At 59.9% G+C, this 22234-nt stretch overlaps 2 protein-coding genes across 2 annotated transcripts; one reads left to right on the top strand and one right to left on the bottom strand.

The window, feature by feature from the left end:
- Positions 1–3780: 3780 nt before the first annotated feature.
- CPT1B (carnitine palmitoyltransferase 1B) lies at positions 3781–15115 on the top strand. Its single transcript, XM_087873523.1, has 19 exons — positions 3781–5867; positions 6545–6690; positions 7058–7197; positions 7730–7907; positions 8050–8151; positions 8706–8843; positions 8983–9060; positions 9189–9296; positions 9691–9775; positions 10230–10425; positions 10589–10774; positions 11297–11402; positions 11580–11696; positions 12358–12522; positions 12657–12791; positions 13468–13620; positions 13784–13897; positions 14554–14646; positions 14824–15115. The coding sequence occupies exons 1-19, from the start codon at positions 5573–5575 to the stop codon at positions 14911–14913; spliced, it is 2625 nt and encodes an 874-aa protein (XP_087729649.1). The 5' UTR covers positions 3781–5572; the 3' UTR covers positions 14914–15115.
- Positions 15116–15698: 583 nt separating this feature from the next.
- LOC117672971 (rheacalcin-1-like) lies at positions 15699–21761 on the bottom strand. Its single transcript, XM_034430069.3, has 6 exons — positions 21658–21761; positions 17288–17367; positions 17056–17150; positions 16626–16763; positions 16408–16513; positions 15699–15959 (listed from the first exon to the last, which is right to left on the bottom strand). Exons 2-6 carry the CDS (start codon positions 17343–17345, stop codon positions 15844–15846), a joined length of 513 nt encoding a protein of 170 aa, XP_034285960.2. The 5' UTR covers positions 17346–17367; positions 21658–21761; the 3' UTR covers positions 15699–15843.
- Positions 21762–22234: the final 473 nt, after the last annotated feature.

Raw genomic sequence — 22234 nt, 5'->3', positions numbered from 1 at the left:
GAACAGCGGAATGAAGCCTCAGGGTACCCTCTTTAATCCTGCAGCCTTTGAGATGGGTGGACTTCAACTCCCAGCATTCCCCAGTCAGCATGCAACTCACAAATCTTTGTGTCAGCTAAGCCAGCAGAGACGTTGCTACAATATCTGGGGATAAGGTGGGTCCAGATTCCCTGCTGGAGGAAGGGGGGAGGGCCAATTCCTCAGCTCCAGCTTATGAGGCTTCAGAGGTGGACTCCAACGTCCGGAATGGACTGACCGAGTCTCCCGAAGAAGAGGACAAGACAGGCATATTCTCAGATATGGGGTGGGTTGACAAAGTCCCAACACATACTTGTGTTAACAAGAACAGAGGTGTGCAAGTACATGCTCGGCCCCCCAAGTGGACAGAACCCCATTAGCCAGCAGGAGAACTGGGGGAGAATGTTCTCCTCCAGCAGGATCTTTGGACAAAGGCCAGAGAGACACCAGTCCAAAATGGCTCAGCGGATTGCCAATGCAATTCAATGCATTAACAGAGGGATAGAGTCAAGATCACATGAAGTTCTACTACCACTTTACAAAGCCTTAGTAAGACCACACTTGGAACATGGCATCCAGTCCTGGTCGCCATGATACTAAAAAGATACTCTGGAAAGAGCGCAGAGAAGAGGAACAAAAATAATTAGCGGGCTGGAGGCTAAGAGATAGGAAGAATGGTGACAGAAATTAGGTAGGTCTGGTCCCGTGATGGCAAACCTATGGCAAGCGTGCCAGAGGGGTCACGCAGAGCCCTCTCTGTGGGAACGCGCACCGTCGCCAGCTGCTCTTCTGGTTTCCGGCGCGCAAAAACGTCCTGAAAACATCCCGAAAAACTTCCTGAAAACAGCCTGAAAAATGGCCTGAAAATGGCCCCAAAAACAGACATGTGCGTGCCAGCCAGCTGGTCTTCGGGTTTCCGGTGCTCCGGAGCGCCTGCAGGAGCGTTCCTGTTTGGGCCCTCGGTGCCAGAAAGGTTCGCCATCCCTGGTCTAGTCTAATGGAAAGAAGGCCTCGGGCGGACATGACAGCTGTACTGCTCCAGTACTTGAGGGGCTCCTACAAAGACAAGGGGATCAACCCATTTTCCAAAGCACCAAAAGGCAAGACGGGAAGCAACAGTTGGAAACTTAGCAAGGGGAGAAGCAACCCAAAACTCAGGAGGAATTGCCTAACGGTGAGAGCAGTCAACCAATGGAAGAGAAGTTGTGGGTGCTTCAAGGCTTCCCAAGAGACTGGACAACCACTTGTCTGAAATGATCCAGGGCCTCCTGCTTGAGCAGGAGGTTGGACTAGAAGACCTCCAAGGTCCCATCCAGCTATTATTATTCTATTCTGTTCCCTTGTCCTGCCCTGCCCTATCCTGATTGCTCTGTTTTACTCCTATCCCACTCCATTCCGTTCTCAATAGACCAAAGACCCAGAGGGGCCATTTGACAGAGAAAATGGGCAGAATAACTGCAGGTGAGATCCAGGTAGTCCTCGCTTAGCAACCGGTCCCTTATCCACCGTCCAGAGCTACTGAAGGCCCCGTTCTGGAGCTCTTATGGCCGCTTCAGCCACCTCTGACCCCATTTGGATGCTGGGCAACCATTTTTCACCCTCCTGACCCACAGCTGAACTCAGCATTTCCATTGCTAAGCAAGGCTATTATAAAGTGAGCTTTCACCCCTTTTACAACCCCTCTTGCCACAGTGAATCTGGCTCCCAGAAGGGGAGTGACTTGGCTTCCCAGAAGGTCGCAAAGGGGGATCACGTGATCCCAGGACCGTCATGAGTCACTTGACCCTGTGACCGTGGAGATACTGCAATTGTAAGTATGAAAAACAATCATAAGTCACTTTTTCCAATGCTGTTGTAACTTCGGTCACTAAATGAATGGCTGTAAATTGAGGACTACTGGTGGGTAACCTTAGTAGGAATTCTTGATCTCCTGCCTTTCATTCCTTCTCAATTTGCTGCTGCTGCTTCTGTTCTTTTTTTCTTTTCCACCCCGCCCCCCGCCCCACCCCCAGGCAAGGGCTCCACTCGGGCCTGGGGCTGGTGGGGCCTTTGCAGGAGGATGGGCTCCTGCGGCAATTAGCAGCCGAGGGAAAGGCCCAGCAGCAACATTCACACACCCCGTGGAATCATGTGGGGGGGTTATTTGAGGCTTGGTGTGTGCCACAATCTCAATGGGCTGTGTCCAGAGTTGTGGGCACCCAGCCTCTTGCCTGTTTAGAGGCCGGGTCTCCTGGGCCCCCAAGCTCAACAGCTGCAATTCAGACCAACCGTGAAATCCCCTTTGGAAAGAGGAGGCTGGAGGGCAGCAGTTCCCTGACGGGGGGGGGGGGCGCCTGGGAGAGGCTGGCTGGCAGCAGGGGGGCCAGCCCAGGACAGCAGCTGTCCTCCCCTCCTCCCAGCCAGCCGCCCTCTCACCCAAATTCCAGCCCCTATTTATAGCACAGGGGGCCTGGCGGGACAGCCTCCTTGTTCCCGGGTGCAGCAGCCTCACGTTTTGCAGCAGAGCAGTTGCGGAGCCCCTCAGTTCTGCCCTTGTTGTGCCAGGCAGGGGGCGCGTCCCTCTTGCCAGCCCTCGCTTGGCCTCTGCCACCTGGAAACCTGCCCAGGAGCTTTCCGTCCTTTAGCCTGGTTTGTTGGTTAGCCAACAAATTGATAACGAAGGGAACCCTGGCTCAGCATGGGCCCAGGCGGTGCATCAGGATGAGGGGCTCTGCTGGGGGAAGGGCTGTGTCCTCCCTTTCCCCCGTATAGGGCCTCCCCCCCCACCCATTTGCAGCTGACCTTTACCCTGCAGCTGAAGGAGCCCCTCGCAATTCTGCCCTTCTCAGTTCTGGTCGCTTCCCTGCGCAAACGGCTCCTTGCACACCGGAAGAGCCGCGCTTCCGTTCCCCTGAGCCATTTGCACCCTCGCTTACCCCGTTGGCTGCATGAACACCCCGCAATGACCCGTAAGCCGCCCCGGAGCCCCGGTGGCCGGGCGAAGGCACCTGCCGGACCTTTGCTCCCTGGCCTGCTTCTGCTTCGGGAGGTAGGGAAGCGCTCGGATAGCCCCGGTGACGCCGGGGACTCCCGGAAGGGCTGAATCGGACCGGCGGACAAACTCAAACGAAGCGAGGCGAGCTGAGCCCAGCTGAGCAGGGGGCCCGAGGGCTCCGCCGGGCCTTTGGCCGAACTGGGATGTGCGAGCGCCCGAGGGACGGGGGGGCTCAGGCCCGGAGAGAGCCGGCGGGGAACCTGCCCAGTGCCCGCCGTGCCCGAAGCGGCGCAACGGGTCGTGGAGGGCTCCGGACGCCGCAGGCGGAGGGGGGCGCCGGGCCTTTGCATTGCAACCCTGCCCAGGCTCAGAGGCCGCCCAGCCCCGTCGGGACGCCGGTTAATTTGCTTGCGCCTCTTCTCTTCTCTTCTCTTCTTCTCTTCTCTTCTCTTCGGAGCCTAAACCAAAAAAGGAAAGCCGGGGAAGCCGAAGCGTCCGGGGGCGGGGACGGGGCCTGCGCGACGGTTGGCCGGAATCCTGGGGCCGCCGCGCGCAAAGGCCGCTGGAAAGCAACGGGAGGCGGCGGCGGCGGTTTGCACGCGGAAGCCCCCGCCCCGCACCTGACCGGCCCCGCCGCTCAGGAGAAGCCCCCCCGGCCGGCCGGGGAAGGGTCTGGGCCGCAGAATGGGGAAGGGGCGGGCCAGGCGGAGAGCGACGTGGCGGAGGCGGGTGGGGCGGTCCGTCCTCTGGGCAAACGGGCTGCGGAGTCCCGGTCGGCGCCCCGCTTTGCTCGCTCAAGCAAGTTAAGAGGGGAAAGACCGTCGGGGAAGAGCCAGAATCCTCGCCAGGGACCCCCCAGGCGAGACCGGGTCGCCTGGGATTAGAAATTCCGCCTGGAGACCCCCGGAAGCTCCCCGCGTTCCTTCAGGGGCCCCCCCGCACTCCCTCCTTCCCGTCGGAGGAGGCGACCGGAGCCGCTTTAGGTGCTGGACGGAGCGGGCAGGGGTCGCGGGTCCGCCTCCCGCCGCCCAGGAGACTCGGGGGAGGGGCTGGAGGCGCCGCCCGCTTCCTCTTCCCAACTAGGGCGGCCGCCGCCACCGCCGGTGTCCGGTTACAGGAGGGCCGCCGCCGCCTCCGGTCGGGGGGAAGGAAGGGGCCAGCGGGGTGCGGCGACCGGGCTTTTCCTCCCGCGCGGACAGAGCAGCCTCCCCGTCCGGTCGGTGAGCTCCGGATCTGCCCTGGGGGCGGGGGTCCCTGGCCCTTCGGCTCGCGCGGCTTGGCTCGCCCGGGGAGGCAGGAGGGGGCTCCGGCTACGGTCCCCGGTGGGCCGCCCCCCTCCCCCCGCCGCCGCCCAGAGCCGCTCAAGGGTCCCGCGGAGGGGGCTCCGAAGATGCCAGTGAGAAGTCAGGATCCAACCTTCTTCACCTTGGGAAGGTTGACGTTGGGAGCCTGATGAGTTTCCTGGCCAAAGTCCTAAGGCCCCCATTCCAAAAGATTTGCTCCTTTTAGGGTTTTGGATGCCTGAAGACCCCGCCCCCCCAGCCCTTGTTTGTCACAGCTGCAGCCCCCCAGGCTGTCTCTGTGGGGACGCCCAAGGGAGGGGGAGGGTCTCGCCCTTCTGGAGCAGAGCGCCTGAGGTGGCTTTCCTAGGCAGCTGCGCTGGCAGAATCCGGGGGACGGGGAGGTCTGGGGGTCCTCCGGAAATCCCTTGGTGGGGTCTTGCTCAACAAGAGGCATCAGGGGGCAAGCCTGGACTCCAGTTTCCTGAGGGAGGGGGGATGCAGCCCAAGAGGGTGGGCTGGCTGGGTGACAGCCTTCTCTTGATCTCCAGCAGGATGGGGGGGCAGGGGGTACGACACCCGAAAATCCTAGGCTGCAAAGGAAAGGCCACTCCAGCAGTCTGTGGATTGAGGAAGGGTCTTCTGGAGGGTTGAGACACCTGCTGCCAGGCTCCGCCTCAGACCTGCTGTGAGGAGGCTGGTCACCTGGGCCCCCTGCATAGAAATGCTGTGCCAGCTGTGAAGATTGTCCCTCCCCACTTCTGGATTGTGGCCAAGCGCAAAGAAGGATGGATTTGGGTGGATGGAAGGAAGGAAATAAGGAAGAAATGAAGGAAAAGAGGGAGGGAAAGAAGGAAATGAAAGAAAAGAGGGAGGGAGGAAGGAGGGATGGGAGGGTGGGTGGAAGGAAGGAAGGAAGGGTGGAAGGAAGAAACGAAGGAAAAGAGAAGTAAGAAGGAAAGAAAGTCAGGGTTCCTGAGTCACCTCAACTAGAATGGCTTCCTCCTGCCTGCTTCCTCCCCCCCCCCCACATCTCCCTCAATTCGCACCCAGGGTGGGGTGGGTTCAAGAGGAGGCAGCAGGGATGGAGGGGAGAATTCTGACGGGGCATTGAGATAGTTCTTACATAGAATAAATAATAAAGACTTCAGAGGAAGGGGAGGCAGTTCATAATCCCTGGGGAGGGGGTCGGGGTGCTCTCTGTCACGAGCGTCCTCGAGGGCCCTTCTCCCTCCTAGTTGGGTCTCCCCTCCTTCCCGGCTAGGGCGCCCACCCACCCTGCGCCTGATGCCAGCCTGGAATGCCAGCCTCACGTGACGGAAACAGCCTCTCCAGCCAAGCGGCTCCTTGTGTAAACAGACGGGTGGCTGCAGATCAGCTGGCGGGGGAGGGAGGGAGGGAAACGTTGCCCCCAGAGTCAGCCCTCATGGCAACCTTGACCCTGGTCCCTGCGTGTTTCCCCACAGGCCTAAGCGGGAAAAGGAGCAGAAGAGAGAGAAGCAAGCCCTCAAGCTCTGCCCCCCCCACACACACACACCTTCCCAGGCTCTGCCTAGAGGCTGCTGCTGACACTGAGCCTAAATCCACCTTTCCAGGTTAGCGGGATGGGGGGGCTGGAATGGGGAGGGTTTGGCTCACTGGAGGAGCCCCTTGTGTAGACCCACATAGACTCCTGAGCTGCGACCCATGGAACGACGTGGACAAGGGGTCAGGCGGAGAGGCACATGGGTGGTAAGGGGGGGGGGGAAGCCTCCAGCAGAGGGTTCCAGTTTGGGGAGCGAGAGGGGAGAAAACGGGGGTCCCGTGATGAGAAACGGTTTCTGGGGAATCCCTTGTAGTGCTGGCAGCCAGTTAGGTGGACGGTTTCCGGGGTCTCCTGGGCGCCTTTGTCCTCTTCCCAAAGGAGGTCTTGCCTCCCCCTCAGAGGCAGAATAGCCCCGGGGGGGGGGATTAGTGCTGGGGGGGGATGAGGTGAGGCAGTGCCCCCCCACCCCGGTTCCCTTTTGCAGAGCAGAGTCTGGCTGTAGGGTCCCTGCCCTCGGGGACTCTTCTCCCCCACCCTTCCAGCAAGGCCTTCTTCACAAGAGTGCACTCTGCACATGCCCTGAGGGCTCTGCATGTGGAGGCACTGTATTTCTTTCCTTCCAGGGTCAATGGGATTGGAATGGGAGAGGGGAGGGGAGGTAGTAAGCTAAGTCCCACCGAGTGGTGTGAACCTCCCAAGGCGAAGCAGCAACTGGGTGAAGACCCCTGCCCCAATTCCTCCTCCCAGGCAAGATGGCGGAAGCCCACCAGGCGGTCGCCTTCCAGTTCACGGTCACTCCGGATGGGGTGGATTTCCGGCTGAGCCAGGAAGCCCTGAAGCAGATCTACCTGTCGGGCCTCCATTCCTGGAAGAAACGCTTCATCCGGCTCAAGGTCAGCTGGGAGGGCACACGGGGGAGGGGAGGTTCTGGCAAAATCCGGGGCAGCCCCCCTCCATGCCTGGGGTCTTGAGGGTGAGCCAGCGGCCAGACCTTGGCCTGGCTGCCTTCCTGGGAGACCCCTCCCCTTCCCTGGCAGGCTCGGCATCTGGGGCTGGATTTGAGGGTTGCCCCACGGTCCACCCTCCTTGCTGGGACCACCCACTTCTGCCAGGGACCCCAATTGTGTGGTTGCTCGCCCGGCTTTTACTCGGCAGAGAAGGGGGAGGCAGGATTGCCCTTCGCTTGGGGGTTCTCTTCCCCTGTTTTTAGAGGTATGGGGGGCTTCCAAATCCCTCCCTCTGACAGGGCCAATTTCACAGAACAGCTTCCTGACCGGGGTGTATCCTGGCTCCCCCTCCGGCTGGCTGGCCATCACTGCCGTGACCGTGGGCAGCACGTGGGTCCACGTGGACCTCTCCAGGGGACTTATCAGCAGAATCCAGAGGCACCTGCTCACCAGGTGAGCGCCAGTCCTGACCCCTCCCTCCCAGCACCTGGCAGGGGAAGCACTCCAGAGCAATGTAGCTTCCGGCCCTTTGCAAGGGGGCCGCCTGAGGTGGGGTGATGGGAAGACCTGGGGGTCCTGCAGCTGCAATCCTTGGGAGCCTCTCAAGGGCTCAGTGCAGCATTGGGGAGGGGGGTTGGAGGCCCATGGGGCAGGGGAACTCCTGAAGGCAGCCGTGTCTTCCCAAGGCCTTACCCCCTCCCTCAAGGACCCTGCTTCCCCCCAGGGAGCCACCTTGACCTCTGAGCGTGGAAGTCCTCCCCCTCTTTTCCTGGGACAGCAGGGGCCTTGGAAGCTGTAAAGGATCTCAGAGGTCATCAAGCCCACCCCACCTGCATATTGCACTCTCCTACACCATCCCCTACGGATGGCTACCCAGCCCCCCCTTTGCAAACCTCCAGTGAGGGGACGCCCCCTCCCTCCAGCCACTCACCTGGCCTGCCCAGACCACTGTCCAGAAACCCCCCCTCCCTCTGTGTCCCTCCAGCTGCAGCTGCTACTTCAACCTCCGCCAGCAGACCCTGCTCAGTGCCCTGGTCTTCTCCACGGGCGTCTGGGTCCTGGGCATCTGGCTGCGCCGCCAGATGTTGAAGCTGCTGCTCTCCTACCACGGCTGGATGTTCGAGCCCCACGGCAAGACCAGCTTCAGCACCAAAGTCTGGGTGGTGAGGCCCCGGGGTCCAAGTGGGGCCCTCTCTGGCAGGGGAAGGGAAGCCTTGCCCTTCAGCTCCGTCTGGCTCTCCACAAGACGAGGGGGCCGGGGGCCAGGGCCTGCCCCCTCCCCGCCTGACCACCCTCCCCTCGCAGGTCTTGGTGAAAGTCATGTCCGGGCGCCACCCGCTGCTCTACAGCTTCCAGACCTCCTTGCCCAAGCTGCCGGTGCCCAGCGTGGGGGACACCATCCAGAGGGTAAGGGCCCAGCTGCCCTGAGCCGGAAGGGCCTCTCAGAGGTGTCGGGAGAAGGGGGTGCTGCCTTGAGTGTGGGTCAGGGGCTGAAGGGTCAGCGATGGCATGGGGGCAGGAAGGGTTCCCTAAGTGCCTTCTCCATGACTGAGGGGGTCTGCCTGCAGCCCCCTGCTGCTTGCCTCTTCCTGCCGGGAGGGAGGGAGGGAGGGGGGCAGGCAGTGCCCCAGTTGCTGCTTCTGGCTGGGTGGGGCTTAGGAGCCTCCCAGAGGGGAGGCCACAACAGACCCAGAGTGTCGTGCCCCAATTTGAAAGCGGGGGCTGCATATTCCCAGAGAGAAGAGGCCCCTCCTCCCAGTCCGGTCCGTGGGGCTAAAGCAGAGGCTGCCTGAGGCAGTGGGGCTTGTGCTGATGCTGGGACCCACCAGTCTCCCCCTCCCCCTTCCGCCACTGCCCAGTGGTGCCCTGGGACCCTTGCCCAGAGTCACGGTCTCTGGGCCCAGGTGGGCCCGTGGGGGGTTGCAAGTAGTGGGCCCCAGTGCCCCTTGCTTTGCCCGCAGTATCTGGAGTCTGTGCGGCCCTTGCTGGACAAGGAGAAGTTCGAGCAGATGGACAGCCTGGCCAGGGATTTCCAGCAGAAGATGGCCCCCCGCCTCCAGAAGTTCCTAGTCCTCAAGTCCTGGTGGGCCACCAACTACGTGAGTTCCTGCATCCCACCCACCCCCACAAATCCATGGCTCGGCCCCTGGTCCTTGGAGCCCGGCCTGTGGAGGGAGCCTCCCCCAGGAGAGGGCCCCCACCCTGGCAGCCCCCTAAGGAAGCCCTTCTCTCCCACAGGTGAGCGACTGGTGGGAGGAGTACATCTACCTGCGGGGGAGGGGCCCCATCATGGTCAACAGCAACTACTACCTCATGGTGAGTCTCAGCCACTGGGGGGCTGGGTCAGAGCCTGGCCGGGAGGGGGAGGGGGGTTCCCCTGCCTGCCTGCCTGCCTGCCAGGTCATTGGCTGTTCCCTCTCTCCTCCTCCCCCCTCCCCCCGCAGGACTTTCTCTACATCACCCCCACGCCCATCCAGGCTGCCCGAGCAGGCAACTGCGTGCACGCCATCCTGAAGTACCGACGCCAGTTGGACCGGGAAGAGCTTCCGCCCGTGAGTGAAAGGTTTTGGGGGAGGGGCTCCCCACACAGCACTTTCCCAGAAGCCTCCTAGAGGAAAAGGTGCCCCCTCCAGAAAGGCCTGCCTGCCCCCTGGCAAAGGGTGCCCGGGCAAGGCTCCCCTTCCCTTATCCAGAGAGCCTCCCTGGGCTTGGCTGGGTTTAGGGGCTTCTTTAGAATCCCCCCCCCCAAACTAAAAGGATCTGTTTCTCTGCTGGAAAGAGAGATTCTCCTTGCTGCCAACCGTAGCGCCCCCTGGGGAAAGGAGCTGGGGGGAGGGTCCCCTCCTGCCTACTCCTCTGCCACCCCCTCCCCTTGCAGGGATTCTGGTCCGTCTTGCCCGGTGCCCCTTCTCTGCTGAGCCCCCCTCGGCCCGTTTCTGCCCGCAGGTGATGGCGCTGGGAGTGGTGCCCATGTGCTCCTACCAGATGGAACGGATGTTCAACACGACACGCATCCCTGGCAAAGAGGCAGGTGGGCAGCGCTGAGGGAGGAAGGCGCCAAGCGTCCCAACTTTGATCACATGACCCCAGGGATGCTGCCGTGGTCATAAGTGTAAAAAACGGTCGTAAGACACTTTTTTCAGTGCCATCGTAACCTTGGCCACTAAATGGGCAGCTGTAAGTCGAGGATCCTCTGTAACCACTTTGACCTGAAATCAGCAACTGACCCAGATGGGGAGTGGGGGAGGGGAGGCCCCTGGGGGGAGATTGGCCAATCCTCCCTTTCAACAGAGAAGCAGGAGGGTTGACCCTTGACCTCAGGACCTCCCACCCTTCTTCTCATGCCAAGCCCCTGAAGCAGGGAAAAGGGGGTAGGCTGGTTTGTGGGTCAGGACCGTGGAGCAGAGGTCAGGCCCCATTGCCCTTCAGGGACCACCGTGAGGGGGGGGCAACCTGTCACTCATCCCCCCTCACCCCCCCCCCAGATTCCCTCCTGCACCTGGCTGACAGCAGGCACCTGGCAGTCTTCCACAGAGGGCGCTTCTTCAAAGTATGGCTCTACCACGGGGGGAAGCAGCTGCCACCCCGGGACCTGGAGATGCAGTTCCAGCGCATCCTGGACAACCCCTCCCCTCCGCAGCCGGGGGAGCTGAGGCTGGCGGCCCTCACTGCAGGGAGCAGGTAGCCCGTGCGGGAGGGGGCCGGCGGGAAGAGGGAGCCGCCCCCTGCAGTGGGGGAGTGGGCACGACCACGGGTGCCCGCATGCGCCCGGAGCCCCGGAGCCCAGGCCCACCCTGGAGGCACGCATGGCAGCCAGGGCCCCCCTCTTCCCCCCCGCCTCCAGGGTGCCCTGGGCCGAGGCCCGTGCCAGATTCTTCAGCCGGGGCAAGAACAGGACGTCGCTGGACTGCATCGACCGAGCCGCCTTCTTCCTGGTGCTGGACGAAGAGTCACAAGGCTTCAGCCCCGAGCGGGAGGAGAGCCTCAGCGACTATGCCAAGAGCCTCCTGCACGGGCACTGCTATGACCGGTGAGGGCATCCGGCTTCAGTTGGGCTGGGATGGCACACGGGGATTATTTATACCCTGCCTTCGCTATTTCCACAAACTGCTCAAGGCGGTTGAATCTATCCCGCACTCTTTCCTCCTCCTCCTCCTCCTCCTCTTTTCCCCACAACAACAACAACCCTGTGAGGAACTGGCCGGCTTTCATGGTTAAGGCAAGACCTGAACTCACAGTTTCTTGCTTTCTAGCTTGGTGCTTTAACCACTAGACAGAACTGTTCCCTCCATCCTGGACTCCACTGTTTTCCCTTCAGGGCCTGGCCCCCTCCTGGGCTCGGGCAGGGAGCAAGAAGGGGGGCGGGGCGGGAGGACAGTCGGACCCGCTTCCTGTGCAGGGCATCTTGGTCCTGGGAACTCTGCGCCCCTCCCCCCCCGACACCCCCGTAGAGGGGAGGGCCTCCTCCTCCTCCTGCCTCCTGGCCTCTGGGGCTTCTGGGGGTTGCCCGGAGCCCGTGCCAGCTTTGGTGCAGGTGGGCTCTCTTCCCCAGGTGGTTCGACAAGTCCTTCACGCTGGTGGTCTATCCCAACGGCAAACTGGGGGGCAACGCCGAGCACTCGTGGGCCGACGCTCCTGTCATGGGGCACCTTTGGGAGGTGAGCGGCCCTGTCAGTCTCCCTCGGGGGGGTCCCTGCCAAGGGCCACAGCCTGTCCATTTCCTCAGCACTGCTTGGGGACAGGCTGGCTAAGGCTGATGGGAACGGGAGTGGGAGGCCAGAGCAAGCTGCCTTTTCTCTCCCTCCCTCCCTCCCTTCCTTCCTCTCGCTGCCCAGTTCATGCTGGCGACGGACCAGATCCAGCTGGGTTACTGCAATGGCGGCCACTGCCACGGGGTGCCCAACACCGATCTTCTCCCCCCGCAGCGTTTGATGTGGGACCTTCCAGAAGAGGTGGGCCTGGTGGCTGTCCAGAGTGGGGCCACTGAAAGGGTCTCAGTGGGAAGAGGGTGGGGTCTTCCCCTGCCCCTCGTGAGAACTACTCTGCCCAGGAAGCAGGTGGGAGACCCCCACAAGAGGCTCCCTCCTGAAAACCTCCCTCTGGGGGTGTGAAGGTTGCTGACGGGCTCCTTGGAACAAAGAAACTCTGCCCAGCCTTAGGCTCCTCAGTTAGGATGGGGCCCTTGAGGCCATCCAGTCCAGCCTCCTGTTGAGTGCAGAGATCCCCGTTAAAGCCTCCCTGCCAGAGGGCCTCCTCTCTCTTGGATGGCTGATTCAAGGGGCAAAGACCTCCCTTATAGAAAGCTGGCACAGGCTGGCACACCAGAGAGCTACTCTGGGTCAAATGGGATGTTGTTGTGGGTAGTCAGGGATGTGGGAACCCTACTGTAAACGTGGGACACTTTGCAAGCCAGAAGGTGGTTTATTGATTTCTTCTGGTGTGCTACAAAGACCCCGGGATGGCATTCTGCTGGCACAGGGTGAGGGTTCATCCTTGACTCCTCTCCATTGTGGCTGGAGAAATTCACACAGAGGGAGGGAGCCCCTCCCCCCGGGGCTCCTGGATGCCCCCCCCCCCCGCCCGCCCGCAGTTTCAGGCTGCCTCTCCCCGCAGTGCATCCGTACCATCGATGCGTCGTACAGCGAGGCCCGAGCGCTGGCGGAGGAAGTGGACTTCTGCTGCTTCTGCTTCAGCGCTTTCGGCAAAGGGCTGATCAAGAAATGCCGGACCAGCCCCGACAGCTTCATCCAGATCGCCCTGCAGCTGGCAAACTTCCGGGTGAGGAGGGGGCCCCGGGCTCTCAGCTGGGGAAGCAGTGCAGTCCGGCTGCCAAGGGGAGCTACGGGGAAGCCATGGTCGTGGTGAGGGTTTTGTATTCCTCATCCAGCTCCTCCTTCTCCTGCCCCCTCCAGGACAGGGGCCACTTCTGCCTCACCTACGAGGCCTCCATGACGCGGCTCTTCCGTGAGGGCCGGACGGAGACCGTGCGCTCCTGCACCAGCGAGGTGACGGCCTTTGTGCTCAGCATGAACGACCCGAACTGCAGCGTGAGTCCCCCGCTCGTTCAGCCCCATCCTGCCCCACCTGCAGCCCACCACTGCCTTTCATGGGACATCGCAGAAGCCCCAGAGAGCCTCGGGAGGGGGTGCAAAGTGGCATCTCCCGCCCAGCCCCAGGAGGATGGGGGTGCTTTCCCCGAAAGGGGTGGGGTGAAGGTTGTGGTTCCAGGGGATCCCACGGATCGCAGCCTGGTGGTTGTCCAGCTTTTCTGCTGTGGGCACCCACCACGGGCAGAGGCCGGAATTAAACTCCAGGGCATTTCAGACGCAGCTGCCTGGTGCCCCCTCGCCCAGTTGCCTCTCCAGCCGTCTGGCCAGGGGGAGGATGGGTGTGCCGAGCAGGTGGGAGACTTCGACGCCTCCAGAGCTCTAAACTTGGGCTCAGTAGGGGTGCATGGAAATGGTGCCCCAGTGAACGTGGGACCCCCTAAGCAAGGGAAGCTCCTTCATCACTCGGAGGAAGATGGGGAGGGGGCTTGTGGTGGGATCCCGATAGAGGCAGGGTCAGGATAGAGAAGGGAGGCTGGGGAAAGGTGGCCCAACATGACTCCAGCACAGGAGGCGTCTTGGCAGCGCCTGAAACTGCCCACCCTGGAGGGGCCAAACAGCTGATCAGGCTGGGCATCACCCCCTTCTCCCCCCCCCCAACCTGGTCTCCCTGTAGCCCCTGGACCGGCTGCAGCTCTTCCGGGCAGCGGCCGAGAAGCACCAGCAGATGTACCGCCTGGCCATGACGGGGGCCGGCATCGACCGGCATCTCTTCTGCCTCTACGTGATGTCGCGCTACCTCGGGGTGAAGTCTCCCTTTCTGGACAAGGTGATGGGGGGAGCTGGCCGTGGGGCCCCAGGCTTTGAGGAGGGGCTCTGCACTGTGGCCGGACTGAGCAGGTGGCCGCCCTGTGGGGCTGCGGTTTGAGAGGGAAGAGAAGCTGGCCTTGCTGGGGCTGATCTGTCCTCTCCCCCTCCCACACACTCCACAGGTGCTGTCCGAGCCCTGGCGCCTCTCCACCAGCCAGACCCCCCAGCAGCAGATCAAGATGTTCAGCCTGGAGGCCCATCCGGACTACGTCTCCTCTGGCGGGGGCTTTGGGCCGGTGAGGGGGGCCGGCCAGCTGGAGTGGGGGGGTGGGGGTGGAGGCAGGGAAGGGACAAAGGCTGTGCAGAGGGACATGCCAAGGTCCTGGGTCTCCCGGGAGAGGGGGGGGGAAGGGGGGAGTGCCAGAGTCGATTGCACCGAGGTTGGTGGGAACGAGTTATGTGTCCCGAGGGCAAAAGCTGCCAAGGGACTTTTCCCTAAAAACTCCCACTTGAGTCCATGCCCGGGGTTGATTGGCAGCAGGACAAAAGGAGGCTGCAATGGCCTTGCCCACATGCTTTGCCCACTTCCCGGGGGCTGCACCAACCCAATCATGGGGATCTTTCATCCATGAATGGAGGGCCTGACCCCTCCTGGCTTTGGGGATGAGTCAAAATCTGCCCAGCGTGGCCACCTTCTGGTGGAATGGAGGGGCCTTTGCCCAGGGAGAGCACCCTCCCTGCCCTGCCTGCTTTGGAAGGAAGGTGGGGCATGAGAGGAGTTTGCTTCTTTGGGACAGGACGAAATGCAGGCGCGAGACAGAAGAGCCGGAAAGGGGTGGGGGCTCTGGCAAGGCACACCAAGGGTTCCTCCTCCCTTTGCCTTGGGCCCCCGTGCCCAGGGGCTGGTCCTCCGGTCTTAGCGTGGCCCCCTCGGTGTCCCTCCCCCCTGCAGGTGGCGGACGATGGCTACGGGGTCTCCTATATCATTGCTGGTGAGAACCTGATCACGTTTCATGTTTCCAGCAAGTTCTCCAGCCCTGAGACGGTGAGTGTGGCCAAGGAAAGGCTGGTGGGCTGAGGGGGAGGAAGGAAGGCCAGTGCCCGGCCCTTTGGAAGACCCTTCAGGGGGCCCCTCGGCCACGGAGCATCCCCTTCCCCGGCCTGCCTCTGTGGCCTTCAGGTGCTGCCTTGAGTGATGCCTCTTTTCTCTCCCCCCCCCCAGGACTCCAAGCGCTTTGGGGGGAACATCCGTCAGGCCATGGTGGACATAGCCGCCCTGATGGACGTGCAGCCCAGGCGAATGGCCCGCTGAGCTGGGGGGCCTTTGCCGAGAGCCACAAGAAAGCAGCAGCCAGCTTCGGAGAGGCCATACTGGGCATCGTTGAGCCTGGTGCCAGCTGGCCGGCTGCGCTTCCTGCCCTGCAGAGCTGCCCTGTGGGTGTGTCGTGGATTTGGGGGGGGGGTCAGAGCGGTTGCCCTGTGATGTCACTCATAAAGGAGGATTGTTTTGGGGACCCCCTTGTGTGAAGCCACCTGATTTTGCCTGGGGTGTTCCTTCCTGTGAAGCTTTAGTGCTGGGGCAGAGGCCCCATCACGAAGGTCAGGCCAGACCCGGAGGCAGCCGTGCCCACTGGTTCTGCAGAGCCCTCTTCCCCTCCTGCTCCCCGGCAGAAGATGGGGGCAGCCTTCACCCTTGGCAGCCGAGGCCTCTTGCTCTGGAGAGCCCTTCCTGGTTGCCTGGGGGGTGTGCTGTGATTCCCCTGTGCCCCTCCCCCAGAACAAGTGCCCCAGCTGGAGCACAGGGCCCCCCCTCCCTCCTCAGCAATGGGTATCTCCTCCCGTGGGGTTGGGGGCACACGACATCATCTTGGCCAAGGAGGGAAGTGCAGCAGATGCAGGAAACAGCACATGTGGCCATTGGGGGGGGGGGGTCTCCACACCCCACCTGATGGAGGAGTGCAGTCTACAAGATAGTGAAGCGACCCCAAGATGGCAGGCCTTCAACTGCCATATCAGATGGGGGGGGCTAAATGGGTAGGATCTACCCCCCACCCCCCGCAAGGGCAGCAGCCCCAAAGCAGCCCCTGAATCCCAGCCTTTGCTCAGAAGGGGTTTATTGTGAGATGCTGCGGAGGCCTTGGTGGGGACATAGGGAGGATGGACGGAGGGAGGGGCGGGCAGGGGCACAGGAGGGGCTCTGGGCTTTGGCCATGACGGGGGCTGGGGGGAGGAGGAGGCAGAGTCAGGGCTGGCCAGGCTGGCCTCCCTGCGAGGCCTGGGTGGGGGCCGCCACTGCCAAGCTCTTGCAGAGGAAGGGGTTCCGGTCGTAGCAGGAGTCGTCGTCCCACAGCATGAACCCTGGAAAGAAAAAGGGGGGTCAGGGCTGGGGAGGGGGCTGGGGGCTGCCAGCAGGCTTTTCCGGGAGGGGTCCCTCACCAAGCCCAGATGGACCCTTGGCCACTGGTTAGCCTTGAACCACCCTGGGCACCAACCAGCCAGGTCAATGGGGAAGCCAGGCTCACTTAGCAACTGACAAAGTTTGTCAAATGGGGCAAAACTCATTTAACAACCGTTTCACTTAACAACAGAAATTTTGGGCTGAACTGTGGCCGAGGTATTGTGCAGTTTCCCCCTCAGGTTTTGGGAACTGGGAGGGGATCTTTAGAGACCAGTTAAATGGGAGTCCTTTTGCCCCATTTCAGTGGAATTCCTCGTGGCAGGGAGTTCCACAGACAAGCACAGGGCATCCTTCTGGAGATTGGAGCCCGCTCCCCCGCTCCCCCGCCTTCTGGCCCTGGGCCCTTACCGTAAGAGTCATCCAGGGCAGCGCAGGTCTTCCAGGAGCGGCGGTAATGCTTTTCCCAGGCGGTGTAGCCCACGGGGCTGCCGTCCACCCAAGCCCAGGTCCGGCTCTAGAGGCAGAAGCCAACCCATTGAGACTGGTCACTGGAGGAAGAAGCCGGGGGGCAGAGTCCCAGGGGGCAGAGGGAGCAGGGGCACCACAAGCCCCCCCAGGTCACTCACGTTGGATGGGAGGAAGAGCCCCAGCCAGACGTCCTCGCGCTCCCACCATTGAGCCTTTGTCAGGAAGTTGGCCACGGCTTGGTGCTCCTCACGGGTCTGAATGGAGGCCAGGTGGCCATTGTGGCTTTGGCAGAAGGTCTGGGGGAGGGCAGAGATTGGCAGAGATGCTGCAGAGGAAGCCGGCTGCCTGCCCTCGAGGTGGCTCAGCCGTGGTCATTTGAAGATGGGGGGACTTCAACTCCCAGAATTCCCCAGCCAGTGGGAGAAGCTGGGGTCTCGGCCGTTGCCTCCTTCTCCTGGCATTGCCCCAGCAGCCACGGGGTGGGCAAGGCTGAGCCCCTGGCAGTGCCACTGCACATCCCCAGATGCAGGGGGCCCAATCCCAGCCAGGCCCCCCTGCCCTCCCCTCCCCTGCCCTGCCCTGACTCACCTCAGCCTGTTGCCAGTTCACCTCCTGCTCAAAGTAACCGTAGCAGTGGCCGTTGTAGGAGAGCCAGCCGCTGGGGCAGAGGTCAGCTTGGGCATCTGCAAGGGCAGGAAAGGGGTGAGGCCCTGAATGCCCACAGGTTGGCTTTGCTCCCAGGAAGTGGAACGGCAAAGCCCCTCAGAGGAACGGGGGAGCCCCCTCCCCTCTTTCAGTCACAGGGGGATCGGACACTCACCGGCCGCAAAGGGTACAAGCCCCAGGCAGATCAAGAGGCCGAGGCTGAAAGGGGCCATCCTGCGATTCTTCCAATCCGAGCTGGGTAAAGAAAGAGAAGGCGTGGGGAGAGGGAGGAGGGGACCACCACCCACCAGGCCTGGCTGGTAGAAAATACAAAATGGGATGAGAAAGGCTCCCCTGTCTCCATCTCTTTCCTTCCCTCTACCCTTACCTGCCCAGGTGTGGCAGCAGCTGATTTCGTTCTGCACTCCTGGGGACTCAAATGCTCAACTGAAGAGAACTCCCCACTGTCACGAACTTTTATTTCAAGCCCCCCCCCCTCCTCTTTGCTGCCATGGGACCCTGATACACACACCCTTCCACAACTCATAAACTGTTGCTAAGTTATGGATTTTTGTTTCCCCTTCCTCCCCCCCCCCCAAAAAAAAATAAGCCTGTGAGGATGGGGGCCAAGGAGGATCTGTATGGGCACAAAAACACACAGCAGTTTAGTTTGATTGAAAAATCTCTCCTTTTGCTCCAGGGCTTGTAACTTTTCATGGGTTTTCTATTTTTCTTAATGGAATTATCCAAAGGGAAATAGTATAGTATTTAAGAGTAATAACAGAACAACCAAGTTGGAAGGGACCTTGGAGGTCTTCTAGTCCAACCCCCTGCTCAGACAGGAAGGCCTACGCCATTCCAGGCAAAAGGGGGAGTATACTCTGGGGAAGTATTTGGGAAGGATAAAACAGCCAAGATCATCCTCAACTTGCAACTATTTGCTGAGTGACGGTTCAAAGTGGCCCTTGCAGCTTCCCAGTGGCCACGTGCTCAAAATCGGGCCCTCGGCACCTGACTTTTAGGACTGGAATTGTGATCCCCTTTCTGCAACCTTCTGACAAGCAAAGTCAACGGGGAAGCCGGATTCACTTAACGACCCTGCAAGAAAGGTCGTAAAATGGTGCAAAATTAACCAAATCCTCACATTTGTAACCGTCAAAGCACCTCCAGGATCAAGGCAATGTTTCATGATGTGCCCAATTTTACAACTCTTTTTCCCATGGTTGTCAAGTGAATCATGTTTGTCAGAAAGCGGCGATCATGGGACCCACCCAGGGACGGCCCTGGGAGATGTACCTGCCGCCTGCCAAGTGCCCCCTGGGGACGCTCTGATGTAAGTGTGAGGACGGGTCGTAAGCTGCTTTTTTCAGTGCCATTGTAACCAAATGGTCACTAAATGAACGGTTGCAAGTTGAGGATTTCTTGTGCAGGAATAAAAGCACAGCTAGTCCTCGACTCAACGACCACAATTCAGGCCAAAATGTATGTTGCTGAGTGAGACTTTTGTTAATTTTGCACCATTTTCTTGCCATGGTTAAGTGACACCTCAGCCCTGGAGCAAAATGAGAGATTTTCGAATCAAACTCTAAGCCGCTGTGTGTTTTTGTGCCAGTACAGATCCTCCTCGGCCCTGAACCTCACAGGTTTGCTTATCTTAGGGAGAAAAACAAAATTCTCGTAACTTAGCAACGGTTTCTGTGTATAAGGAAGTGTATAAGGAAGTGTGTATTACAAAGGGGGGGGGCGGTTGAAATAAAAGATTGTGAAGATGTGGAATTATATCAATTATCTCAGTTGAGCATGTAAGTCCCCAGGAGTGCGGAACGAAATCAGCTAATGCCACACCTGGGCAGGTAAGGTTAGCGTGAAGGAAAGAGATGGAGACAGGTAGCCCTTTCCCATAATTCGAATGAGGGCAGGAAGGATGCAAAAAGAACACCTTGAGAAGTGTCATTTAAAGCAGTTGCATTCTTTTAGTGCCATGTGCTATTCTACCATATCACCCAAGGGCTGTGGATGTTTTTCAGACCAGTTTAGGTGTGAAATACTATAAATGCACATAGGAACATTGATTAGAAATGATAAAATAGTGGGTAGTTTCTGAAAACCAACAGAGCGCAAGATCTGTAGCTCGGGATTGAGCTGTGGAGTCCTTGGTGCTTTCTGAATTTGGGGGTTTCCTTCCAGACCTTTCATGACCCAACTAGGGAAAATCATCAGTGCTTGTTGGTAATGAAATCTCTGCATGAAAGGAATAATTGCAGACTACAGGAACTATTTGCACCATTCAGGTGACCGTGAGGACACAGATAAACCTCCAAGTGCCTCAACGACCCTCTAAAAGGATGCAAATGACCAGCTGTCCGCAAGGAGTATAAATCCTTCCATTCCCCACTATCCTGTCAGAGCTGAAGAAGCTTCTTGGATGAGAAGCAAAACGTCTTCAAAAGAAAAAACAAGAAAGTCCCGTTGCTTCCTGAAAATGCACCTTTGGGACAACAGAATCTCTCCAGACTCTGCAAGAAAGCCACCAACCACAGGGAGCCCCAAGGGCCGCACAATTTCTGGGAAAGTGACTGAAAAATAGTTTGGAGTTGGGTTTTCTAGGTTATTGGATTACATATACATAGTTGGGCTCAGAGACAGCAGAAAAAATAACACAACGTTTTATCCGGAGCCTTGTGGGTGTCTGCAGGTGTTGGCTTTCCCGGACTCTTTCCTTGTGTAACCTAAGCGTCAGGAGTAGCTTCTTGGTAACAGGTGTGGCATCTTTGGCACGGATTGAAATAACTGTCTGCAGCTGTGATTTGCACACTCGGCTCATGTTACCTTCTCTGCATGAGGAAAGATATATGCATACTGTACACGCCTACATATATTGAGAATTAGATCAAGGCCCATTAGGTAAAGGTTGCCCTGGCTCGACCGTCTCAGCTCTCTGCACATCTACCTAGTCCTGGAGTCTTAGACGTAGACGCTGAAACCTGAGGTTGGACGCAGGAGAAGCAGCAGCGGGCAAGAGACACGGAGCAAACGGGGTTCTGAGGAGCGGCGCTCAGTGCAGCCTGGACTCTTCTAGTTGCTTTTCATTTTTTAGTTGCTAGCGAGGCCGAAGTAGATTTTTTCCCCCTTTGGTATGAAAGCTGTATCGCAGCCAGCTTGCCTACGGAATCTTTTGGCGGCCAAATAGAGCCCTGGTAGCGCAGCAGACTAAAGCACTATTATTAACATCTGCTGCTTGCAATTACTGCAAGTTCGAATCTCACCAGGCTCAAGGTCGACTCAGCCTTCCATCCTTTCTAAGGTAGGTGAAATGAGGACCCAGTTTGTGGGGGCAATAAGCTGACTTTGTATAAATATACAAAAGTATGAAGGCTATTGCTTAACGCACTGTAAGCCACCCTGAGTCTCCGGAGAAGGGCGGCATATGAATCAAATAAAAAAAAAAATCATGGGTATTCCGCTGCATTGTTGAAAAAAAAGGTGGGGAAACCCTTCCAATTTCCCTGGTAATTGCCAGGCGTCAACAAGGAATCCAGGACATTCAAACCAAAGGCGTGTCTGGGTGTGTCCGTCCCATAGAAAGGAACCGTCTTTCCGATCCCGCTGCCTGCCAGCGCCGCATCCCCCGCCCCCCCCCCGAGCGCCACCACGGCTCCACAGAAGCCCAGCCCTCGGTGCGTAGAGTGGCTGCCGGGAGGCGCGGCTACGTGTCCCTTGCAGCGACCCTCCCCCGGTAAAAGTCTCCTACGCGAATCGCCCGGGTCGCGGGGCCAGAGGTGGAGGGCAGGCGGGAGGCCCGCTGTTTGTCGGCTGTGGCTGGAAGACCGGGGCTAGAGGGGGCGGGCATGTGGCGGAGGCGAAGTGGCCCATTCCGGGTCTCAGATCTCTCCCGCCTTCTCTTGGATCTCTCCGAGGTGCTGAGGTCCAGCCGCTGGCCGGGCTAAGCCGCAGCTGGAGTTGATTTGGGGCTGGCAAGTAGGGACGGCCCTCCCACTCCTCCCTCCCTTTGGGCAGAAAGGGCCGGGAACTGGGCCATCGGGCGTCTGGAGGGGCGCTCAACGCCGAGAGTGCCAGGCGCAGCCTCGAAGAGCCCGATTCCACCGGGGGTCTCGGGAGGGGAGCTGCCTAGCAGGCAGAATGGAGTTCGGTCTGGTAGAAAGCGAGCTTCGCCCTGGCGCTCTCCAGATGCGTCTCCCCGACCTTCCTCGCTCGGGGTGCTTGGAGGGGAGCGGGGGGCTCTGCAGCTGGGAAAGCCACGGGAGAGCCCACCCTCCGCCAGCCGAGCGCGCGGGCCTCTTGGCCAGGCTTGGCCGCCGCGGCTAGTGCGAGTTGCCCCGGGGGTCACAGCTGACCCCTCCCCAAGGCAAGCCTCTGCTGCTTGCCCCGCTGAGCCGGGAACCTCAAAGTGGATGGAGGGAAGAGACCGGCTGCCATGCCCCGGATGCGGGAGGCTTCGCGATGAAACAGCGGGTCCTTCGACTCGCCCCCTACGCTCGACGAGTGGAAGCCGCGATGGGTCGGAAGAGGACGGAGGGCACTCACCGGTCCTGTCGCGCCGGGAGGAGAGCAAGCCCTGGGCAGCCGAAGCAGAGAGAAGAAAAGAGGAGCGGCTTCCCCGGGCTTTATAAGCTGACCTGCCCCGCCCCTGCCCAGCAGCTGTCAGTGCCGCCCCCTCCCCGCACGGAGAGCTCCGACAGGGTGGTCCCCTCGCGAGCAGTCGGGGATCGTCGCTGCTTATCGGGAGCTCCGTGGCAGGCAGGGAGATGGAAGGGAGGCTGGCTGCAGGCTCAGGGCCCCGGAACCCCCGTTTCCATATTGTAGGAGTCTGCATACCTGCAGGAATTTTCCTATCTTGGACGGCAAACCTCAGATAAGGAAAGTTAGTGCACAGCAGCAGGCCAAGAAATGGCAGTAGGAAAACATTTACTATAAATCTATAGATAAGAGGAGCAAGAGAAGAGGAAGACTTTATTTTAGACTTTAACTATAGATAAACATTATAAGTCCTGAAGCAAACAGTAAAAGTTAACCAAAGATCTTATGATTTTAGTTGCTTGGAAGACTTTTGTGAACCAATAAGATGCTGTCAAGTACTCTGTAACTGAAAGTAACAAACTAT

Source organism: Pantherophis guttatus, chromosome 7 (genome assembly GCF_059756535.1).
Source record: "Pantherophis guttatus breed Tessera chromosome 7, ASM5975653v1, whole genome shotgun sequence".
Classification (NCBI taxonomy): domain Eukaryota; kingdom Metazoa; phylum Chordata; class Lepidosauria; order Squamata; family Colubridae; genus Pantherophis; species Pantherophis guttatus.
The sequence above is the reverse complement of the archived record's forward strand: the minus strand, read 5'-3'. Positions and strand labels throughout refer to the sequence as shown.

What these genes read in the sequence shown, in the direction of transcription:
- CPT1B (XM_087873523.1), top strand. Translation starts at nt 5,573, where the DNA reads ATGCCAGCCTCACGTGACGGAAACAGCCTCTCCAGCCAAGCGGCTCCT. An exon ending in CAGAGGCACCTGCTCACCAG is followed by an intron (nt 7,198 to 7,729) that starts GTGAGCGCCAGT and finishes GTGTCCCTCCAG; the next exon opens with CTGCAGCTGCTACTTCAACC. An exon ending in CACGGGCACTGCTATGACCG is followed by an intron (nt 10,775 to 11,296) that starts GTGAGGGCATCC and finishes TCTCTTCCCCAG; the next exon opens with GTGGTTCGACAAGTCCTTCA.
- LOC117672971 (XM_034430069.3), bottom strand. Translation starts at nt 17,345, where the DNA reads ATGGCCCCTTTCAGCCTCGGCCTCTTGATCTGCCTGGGGCTTGTACCC. An exon ending in TGAACTGGCAACAGGCTGAG is followed by an intron (nt 16,764 to 17,055) that starts GTGAGTCAGGGC and finishes GCCCTCCCCCAG; the next exon opens with ACCTTCTGCCAAAGCCACAA. An exon ending in GGCTCTTCCTCCCATCCAAC is followed by an intron (nt 16,514 to 16,625) that starts GTGAGTGACCTG and finishes TTCTGCCTCTAG; the next exon opens with AGCCGGACCTGGGCTTGGGT.